This window comes from Notamacropus eugenii, chromosome 2 (assembly GCF_028372415.1).
Source record: "Notamacropus eugenii isolate mMacEug1 chromosome 2, mMacEug1.pri_v2, whole genome shotgun sequence".
NCBI lineage: Eukaryota > Metazoa > Chordata > Mammalia > Diprotodontia > Macropodidae > Notamacropus > Notamacropus eugenii.
This window is the reverse complement of record NC_092873.1, coordinates 270,295,379-270,305,289: the sequence shown is the minus strand read 5'-3', so window position 1 is coordinate 270,305,289 and position 9,911 is coordinate 270,295,379. Positions and strand designations below refer to the sequence as shown.

At 38.6% G+C, this 9,911-nt stretch overlaps 1 protein-coding gene across 2 annotated transcripts in view; it reads right to left on the bottom strand.

Moving 5' to 3' along the window:
* Window positions 1-216: 216 nt before the first annotated feature.
* SLC44A3 (solute carrier family 44 member 3) overlaps window positions 217-9,911 on the bottom strand; it is a 99,847-nt gene continuing 90,152 nt past the window's right edge. For both annotated transcript variants that reach the window (XM_072644066.1, XM_072644067.1), the window contains 3 exons: window positions 5,387-5,524; window positions 2,166-2,402; window positions 217-419 (listed from right to left, as the gene is read on the bottom strand). In XM_072644066.1, coding sequence (XP_072500167.1) covers window positions 315-419; window positions 2,166-2,402; window positions 5,387-5,524 — 480 coding nt within the window. In that variant the 3' untranslated portion in view covers window positions 217-314. The remainder of the gene's footprint in view (window positions 420-2,165; window positions 2,403-5,386; window positions 5,525-9,911) is intronic.

Below are 9,911 nucleotides of genomic sequence, written 5' to 3'. Positions count from 1 at the left end.
AACTTTAACCAACATGTTTCCCACAATATAATTTATTTTTTAAAATGGGAAAGACCATGAATCAGTCATATCTAAAAATGTATTCTGCAAAATAATAAATGAAGACTGAATGCTTATTTATTTTTACCCTTTGGTAGAGTATGACAAAATATTAACTTTAACCAACATGTTCCCATCAACATAATTTATTTTTAAAAATGAGAAAGACCAAGTCAGTCATATCTAAAAATTTATTTTGCAAAAAAACACGAGGGCTGAAAGTAATAATGTTCTTCCAAAAGAGGTACAAACCCTGGACGATAAGGAAATGTCTCCTATCTTACAATGGGCTGGAGTTCTGTTCCATCTTCATTCTTTAGTGACTTTCTGTTTCTTCTTATCCTTGAATCAATTAATTTGTTGCTTCTGTTCACAAAGCTCTACAAAAAAAAAAAAAAAAAAAGTAAAAACCTGGGGAGTAGTTCCCAATGCTGTATTCCCACAGTGCCAGTGGACCAATCTGCTATTTACTATGTGAGAAATTAATTTTCAAAGAAGTCTAATATGAATGAATTAAAAATAGGTCATCATCAAAAAAAATACTGAAAGCATGTGGTTCATGGCATGAGAATACCTAATTAGCTCTTTAATACCCTCAGAAATAATGTCCTTTTGGTGACATACCAACACAAAGTGTAAAAAACTGCTTTTCATAGGGAAGGCATGATTTCCACGGTAGACAGAGATATCTTTTCAATACACCAACACATAGTAGGTGCTTAATAAATGCTCACTGACTTGATCTGGTGTTGTTGCTCTAGACATTTTCTCCATCCATCTATCCATCCCTTAATCAACATTTATTAAGCACCTACTATGTGCCAGGCACTGTGCTAAAGGTTAGGGATACAAAAAGAGAAAAAAGACAGTCCCCGTCTTCAAGAAGCTTAGATTCTAATGCAGATTCCAACCCTTGGACTCCTTCCTTACAAGATTATCTTTGGGAATTGCTGCAGCCAAAAAATTCATCCATCAGCAGCCAACCTAGTAATAATATGCCTCTCTGAACCTCATTAGGCTGGTTCTTAGATGACTGGCCATCTCTAGGCCTGTTCTTGAAGCCCTTCCAGTTTGTACTCTCTGGTATAATGGAAAAAGTGTTGGCTTTGAAGTTAGACGACCCTGGGTTCAAGTCCCACCTCTGTTGCTTACTTCTCTGCGTTATCTTGGACCTCAGTATCCGCAACCATAAAGTAACTGTACTTTGAAGTCCTTTCCAGCTATAGTATAGTTATGCAGAACTTTCCTCCATGTCACAAGGAGGCACTAGAATGGGACTTTGGTGAAGCAACTGTAAACGCATAATTCCATTCTGAACTTAACAGGTTATAAAAATACTTGTCTTTGATAGACAGTCTGAAAAGAAGTAGGCAATATGTACATATATATATATTTAATTAATCTATTATATAATCATTTTGCTGTTAAAAAAAAAATCTGTTTATACCAGATAAGGTGGCCAAGAAGCTCAAACTGTTGGGGAACAGTTGTCTGTTGGCTCCTGATAGAACCAGAATGTTCCAGAATATAAAGGGCTGCATTAACGTCACCAATCTTTGTCATTATTTTCAGTAACAGACCTTAAAAAATAATTACTGACCTCAATGGACATAGACATGAGTTTTACTTTTGTATGTATTTCAAACCTGAAGTGTAGGGAAGGTCAGAATGGAAAAGCAGAAGTATCAGCCTGCTCATGAAAAATGAGAGCACACTTTTTCCTTGGAAAGGGAAGAAAAAGAAGTGATAACTTAAATTAAAAGTGTCACACCCCTGTGAAAGTGTTGTTTTCTAGAAGTGCCAGTGTCTCATAAGTGTGTATTAGTATCATTGGATCAGAGATTTAGAACTCAAAGGGACCTTGGAGGCCATCTAGTTCAATCTTCTCATTTTACAGATGAAGAAACAGAGGCACAGAATGTGCCTACAAATGAAATTACTGATCCCACAATCAAATGCACCCCTCACACCTCAGCTAAATGTTTCATGACAATTCAACTCTGTAGAGTTGGAGGGGACAGAGTCTATGTTTTAAGAGGAGCTTTTCGGGGGAAAGGTGTGTCCTGATTTTTCATAATTTCCAAAAAAAACCCCCAAAAAGCCCATGTGCAAATCAACTGGCTTACCATTAACTCTTGATCCATAAAGTAGGGTTTCTCTGGTGAGCCATCGTTTGTTTCCACATCGATGACAAAGCACAGAAGCAAGGTGTCCAGCACAGTTTCAAACACCGACAGGAAATTGTGGGCCACTAAATAGGCAAAAAAAGCCACCAATAACAAAGGAATAGCCCACACTTGCAGCTCGCGGTGGTAGTTAAAGGCCATCAGTCCGCCAAAGACAGTGAAGTACACCACAAACACCTGTCCAAGAAGCAAGATAAAACAATGGAAATTAATACAATTCATCTTTACGAACAAAGTCTGTCTGATTCTCTGTCTCTCTGTGTGTCTTTTCCTGTCTCTGCTCTCTGTATCTTCCTGCTCTCTCTCTCTCTCTCTCTCTCTCTCTCTCTCTCTCTCTCTCTCACACACACACACACACACACACACACACACACACACACACACACACACACACACACACACACACACACACACACAGAATGATATGTATATAGAGAGATTTCACTAATGGTTTTCACTTAAGTAGCAGTTTACCCTTTACCCTCAGACCAGCATCTAATTAAAAAGTGTTGCTGTAAGCCTTTACTCTCTGTAATTGGAACAACATTAAATCTAAAACTGTAGACACACAAACTGAGGGTATAGTGGGCCCTCTATTTTTTCTAAGGAGGCCTGGATCTGATTTCCTGAGGTAGGGTTTAAACCTTACCTTTGAAATCAGTTGTCAGTGGCTAAAAACTGGAAATCAAGGGGATGCTCATCAACTGGGGAATGAGTGAATAAATTGTGGTACATGAATGTAATGGAGTACTATTGTGCTGCAAGAAATGATGAACAGGAAGACTTCAGAGAGGCCTCGAAAGACTTACATGAACTGATGCTGAGCGAAAGGAGCAGAATCAGGAGGACTTTATACACAGCAACAACCAAAATGCGCGAGGAATTTTTCTGGTAGACTGAGTACTTCATTGCAATGAAAAGACTTAAAAAAATTTCCAATGGTCTCTTAAGGCAAAATACCTTCCACATCCAAAGAAAGAACTACGAAATTGGATCACAGATAGAAGCAGACCATTTTCTTTTGTATTATGTTTTGTTTTATGATTTTTCCCATTCATTTTAATTCTTCTATGCAACATGGCTAACATAAAAATGTACTTAATAGGAATGTATGTGTAGAACCTAAATAAAATTGTATGCTGCCTCAGGGAGGGAGTGGGGAGATAGGGAGCAAGGAGGGGGAGGGAGGGGGGAAAAAATCTAAGATACATGGAAGTGATTGTAGAACACTGAAAAATAAAATAATAAAAAAAGTTTTTTTAAAGTATATAACTTTAGAACTCAAAAGAAATCAGTTGTCAGACCCTAAGCAAGTCACTGAACCTCTCTGATCCTCAGTTTCCTTATCTGTAAAAAGGGGGCTAGTATTTCCACTACCCACTGAACAAGGTTGTTGTGAAATGAAAATATTTTCTAAACATCAAACTGCTACATAGAAAAGCTGTTTTGAGTCGGTGTCCACAGACAGAACATTTAGTAAATGCTTTCCTTAGACTCTTTTGTTATGCATAATTGTTAGCTTAAGAACGATAGGTGCCAGCAGAACTGCTGCTGCCTGAAAATATGAGAGTGAAGCCCAGAGAAAGAGAACACAGGTCAAGTTCACCTGCACTTGTGAAATGTGAGTGCTGTACGTCATCACAGCTCTTTGCGCTGGGGAACAATGGCCCACAAAGGAAAGAGCCTGCTGACAAACCCTGCAGGAACGTAGTGTTTAGAATAAGGGACATAGAGCCCCCTGTATGATGCCCTGTGAAAATGACACCTGGAGCGAGGCGACTCCTTCCAGGAAACACGTTCTGAGACACAGCAACCAAGAGGAGAATCATCGAAAGATGACTGACCCAGAACGTCATTGAGAAAAGCAGCCTGGCTTAGAGGACGCAGGGCTCAGCTCAGAGTCACCAAAACCTGGGTTCAAATCCTGCTTCTGCCTCTACACTAGCTGTGTTATCCTGGTGAATCACTTAAGTGCCCTCATCTATTAAAGTGAAGGGATTGGATTATGAGGTCTTCTAGGGGCTTTCTCCTGTATTTCTCTGTTGAAGGGTCTGGAAAAAATGCTATTGAAGGGACTGGTAGGTTTAGCCTGGATAAGACAAAGCTCAAAGGGTTGTGGCAGTGACAAGCTCTCAGCAGGAGGAGTGTTTAGATATATTCTGTGTGGCTCCGTAGGGCAGAAATAAAGCCAATGAGTAGCATTCTAAGGGGGGCAGATGAAAATAATAACAACAGCTTGATAAAAGCACTTAAAGTGCTTTACATAATGTCATTTTAGCCTTAAAATAACACAATGGGGTGATACCAACAACTAGAATTATTATGTAATTATATATGATTATTAATGGTGTATAACTATCACAAAATAACTACATGATATTTTAAAGTTTGCCAAGTGCTATATTGTGTTTCGTCTGATAGGTTAACTACTACAAGTATTACTACCCCCAATGAACAGAAGAGAAAACTGAGTTTGAGAGATTTTGCCCCTGATGACACAATTATTTAGTGCCAGAAACGGGATCTGAAGCCAGGTCCTTTTGACTCCATCCACTGAAGTACAGCATCGTTGGATAAAACTTGCTAATAAGCAGAGCTGCTCCACAATGTAATGGACTGCCTTCTCTAAATTCCCTGTCACTAGAAGAGTTCAAGCATGGGCTTCATTTGCTAAGGATGTTCATAGGATTATAGGATTCCATGGATTTACAGCCAGAGGTGACCTCAGAGGCCACCAAGTCCAACCTCCTCATTTTTACAGAGGAGGAACCCAAGACAAAGTTAAGTAACTTGCCTAGAGTCACATAGCTAGTGTTACTTGTTATCAGGTGAAGGGTTGCACGAGATGATCACTAAATTTCTATGAAACTTTGGCCAAGAATACATAGGTGAATTTTGCCTTAATTAACGCATTTAATAGTTCTTGCTAGTTTAGGGACATAAACATCCACCAGTAACCTGCATTTGTATACACAACTGACATATGCTACAACATTTAGTGTGATTTATTTCCATAAAATCTAAGTCAGTCTTCATAACCTAAATCAATGCTTTTGGATTAGAATTATTCCCATTTCATTCTGCAGATGAAGAAACACCACGGAATGCTTAATTTAGGACTGTAGGTTTCCTTATTTACTATTTTGATGAAGATATCTCACCTTTCCTAGAAAAATCATGAAGTCTCCAAAGCAGCTAACCGAGGCAATATGCCCTGGATTCTTGGATAAAATATTAAGTGAATCCTTTCCAGAGGTGCAAAAATCTGTTCCATTGATAGAAGTGGCAATATAGGCATTCTGAAAGAAGGAATGGTTAGAACAGTTAGAATCTAAATTTTTTAAAATGTAAGTAGTATTTTATTTTTTTTCTAATTACATCTGAAGATAGTTTTCAACATTCATTTTTAAAAAGACTTTGAATTCCAAAATTTTCTTCCTCTACCCCTTCCATCCCCCTTCCCTAAGAAGTCAAGTAATCTGATATAGGTCATAAGAACACAGATTTTTAGAATTAGAGTTCATTGTTTAAAGAAACATATAAAAAGAGAAACTCTTTCACCTCTTTTATCACAGTCATGATTCAGGGGAAACACTGGGAAGATTTCTTACTTAATTTTGCCAAATTCCCTCTCCTGTATGAAGCAGAAATGCTTCCAGACTAGCTGCTTCTAAGATTTTCTCTGAAAACCCTAAAAATGTTTCATATGGAAAGGAGAAACACTCATGCCCTGTTGGTAAAGCTGTGAACTGGTCCAGCCATTCTGGAGGGCAATGTAGAACTAGGATCTCAAAGTCAAAAAACTGTTGTCTATCCTTTGGTTCAGTGATACCACTAAAAGGCATATACCCAAAGAGGAAAATGATCCATGTAGCAGGAAAGAACTGGAAATTAGTGGGGTGCCTATCTGTTGGGGAATGGCTAAGCAAATTATTGTATATGAATGTAATGAAATGTTACTATCACATAAGAACTTATGAAAATGAACTATTTCTGAGGATATTAGGAAGACCTGTATGAACTGATGCTGAGTGAAGGGAGTAGAGAAGTAGAGAAAAGTTCATATGATGACATTCTAAAGGACAAAAAAAAAAACCCAAACAACTTTGAAAGATGCTCCACATCCCATGCCAGAGACGTGATGGACTCAAAATGAAGAACAAGACATGGTCAATGTGTTGATTTGTTTTGACTACAATTTACTTGACATGAGGGTTTTCATTTTCTTTTTTTATTATTGAACTGGAGAGGAAAGTGTGAAGTAGAGAAAAATAAATGCTTGTTAATTAGAAAAAAGTAAAATTAAATTGGGGCAAAAAAAATCGGCAAAGGTGAATGTTAGGTGGATTGCGTTATAGATTTTATTAGCAATGAAACCTAAATCTGCAATGGGTTTGCTTGAATTGTCATGAGTGCCTGAGGTGGAAGATGTGGTTTAGGTGGAGTGGGGATCAGGTATTGCATATGTCAGGGTGTGGTCTCTTCAGCTATAAAATTTGGTATTTCTGAGATCAGGTAAAATATTAGACACATTTCAGTTCAATAAACATTTATTAATCACCTACTACATGCCAGACACCTTCCTGGGCATTGAGGATAGAGACAAAAAAATGAGATAGTACTTACTTTCAAGAAGTTTTTTTACTGAGAGATGTGCAATATAGTGTATTTATTTATTTATAAGTAAACACAAAGCATATAAAATTAATACAAAGTAATTTTTAAGAGAGAAAAATTCCCTAATGACCAGAGGAATCAGAAAAGGCCTAGTGTAGGAGATGACGTCTGAGCTGTGCTTTAAAGGAACCTAGGAGAGGAGAGATAGAAATGAAGAAAAAGTACATTCCAGGCATGGACATAGAGATGGAAGGTGGAATGTTGGGCACAGAGAACGGCTAGCAGACCAGTTTGGCTGGAATGGAGAATGCATGAAAGGGATTAAAATGAAATAAAAATGAAGTAGTATCGGTGGGAGCTAGCTGGTGAGGACTTTAAATGAACAGCTAAGGATGGCGCATTTACTCTATGTGATGCACAGGACAATGTGACCAAGCACAACATGCCCACTGCCGTCTCACAGAGGTCCAGTGATGGTATTTGAAAGATTTTGAGAAACTGATAAAGGACTTAACAAGCATTCATCATTGTCCTCCTGAGGGAGAAGACGTGGATAGACAGGACAGTCTGCCTTCCGGCCATCTGCTCCTCACCAAATAGAACACATTTGTCACTTGGAAATTCAGAAGTAAATGTTTACTAGGAGGATGGAGAGAATTTGCCACCTGTCTCTATGGAGCGTGTAACATGACCACTCCACACTCATATAGGAATCCCAGGAAAGAGTGGGTCTTGATGTTCAAATTACATTCCATTTGAGGCTCAACCATTCCTCTTAAGAGAGACAAGGCATTGCTACTAGATTCAAACCCCTTTATTTGCTTCCTAAGTTCTAACTTTCTCCATAATGCCAAACTGTTGCTACTCATATTTTTGCTGAGATGTCTTTTTTCCCCTGCGAGATTGTTACGTTGTTGAAAACTTTCCACCTCCTTGTCAGAAGAAATAAAAAATAAATTTAGTCCCTTGGCCAAAATGTTTGACTATTAACACAAGTCCTTTATCAAGCTTTCAAAATCTTTCCAATTTCTTTGTACTTATAATCTCTTATTTTTTTAAAAAAAGTTTTTTTACAAAAGGATGAACCACACCCACAAAAAGAGAGTATTAAAGCCCTTGACAGGGAAATTATATATATTTTCTTGAAGTTACTACAGCATAGCATTTTAGTTCAAAAGATTCCATACCCAGAGTCCGACAGGGAGACCTAGAATTAATGTCTGAGTATGTAAGTGGGGGCTGAGATGGGGTGGGAGGTAGGCAGAAACACCCAAGGCACAGGAAATGGAATGAAGCTTTCTATAGTTATAACATTAGCTAATTGGCCTCTTAGAAATAGAAATTGCTTCTTTGTCAGAGACAGCTGGAAGATGGATTATACTGTATTTGTAATATATTTAAAACTCTGCTCTAAACCCTGGTATGTTGGGCTGGACCAGTGAATTTCAGGGATGGTTGTGTTAAAAGAATCTGTAAACTTTGATGTTTATCTAAGGATTAGGGAATTTGCTGGTGTGGTTGGGAGAGTTTCTCAAGAGATCCTGGAGGCTAATCTTTTTTAGTACAATAGGAAAAAGGGCCCAAGGTAGCTAGTATATCCTACTACACTGCAAATCTCATTCTTCAGGTTGCATAGTTGAGGCTCAGAGGACCACAGAGTTAGGATAAAAAATGTCCCACCTTTAGAGGAAATCTAAATCCAACCCACTCATTTTACAGATGAAGGAGGTTAGAAGTGACCTGTCTAGGGTCACATGGGTAATAAATGGCAGAAATAGGGGATTTAAACTTGGAACTTTGGACCCCCAATCCACTGGCTCTTTTCATTCTTTCTCTCTCAGTTTTAAAGACTGGATCTCTCTAGCTCACCCAGGAAGAATATGCAGAGCACTCCTCCACCCAGGCTCATTCTGATCAGCATGCAAGTTTCTACTTGCTTCGTTTTCCAATCTGGTCAGTTCCTTAGGTAACCTGGCTCCCCACTTCTAATACAGAGTTCCTGAGGGCTCTCCATATCAATGAGGAACTTTGTATGAATAACTGCTCAGCTTCGGCCCACTCTAGCTCATCTCTCCTCAAGAGATCTTCCCGGTCTTAGCCTCCCTAGTAGCTGGAATTTTAGGCATGCATCACTACACCCCAATCATACTGAAAGTTCATTAGGTCTCCAAGCACATTTAAGTCCTGGCTGTCTTAAAATGCATTCTACAAAAGTCTTAGGGAGGTATAATGGAAGTATCCCCATCCTGACATAAACAAAGAGGAATAGTGCTTTAACTAATAATTTTTTGATTCAGGGAAGGGACCTCAATGGCTATTTAGTCGTATCTGTCATTGATAAAATATCTTCTCCATAACATACCTACCTAGTGGTCATCTAATCTTTCATTAAAGACTTCTCATGAGGGTAAATCCTCTACATCTTGAGGTGAACCATTCCCAGTTTGGATAGCTCTGTTCATAGGAAGGATAGAGTGCCAGGTCTGGAGTCAGAAAGAGTCAATTTCCTGAGTTCAAATCTGGCCACAGAAATTTATTAGCTGTGTGACCCTGGGCAAGTCGACTACCCATGTTTGCCTCATCTCCTCATGTGTAAAATAAACCAGAAAAGGAAATGGCAAACCACTCCAATATCTTTGTCAAGAAAACCCAAATGAGGCCATGAACAGTGGGACATGATTGAAAAATGACAACCAAAAAAATCATTAGGAAACATTTCCCTAAAAGTTGTTCTCAGATGTGCAAGTTCATTGTGTAGCTAAGAGGGTTTTTTGTTTGCTTGTTTGTTTTGGTCTGGGTTTTTTGGTCCAGAAGGGGTGATTTCATTGCTGCAAGGAACTTCTGGTGAGGACACTCTCTCTTTCAGTACAAATTAGCAACCATTCAGCAGTTTATAGACTTAGAAAGTAACCTAGGACACTAAAAGGTAAAGTAATTTGTCCACAGTCACAAAGCTAGGGTTAGAGATGAGACTTGAACCAGGTCTACCTGATGTCAGAGGCTGCTTTCTATCTACACTGTTCCACACTGCCTCCCTATAAATGATGATATATGCCTCATTTGATGCTG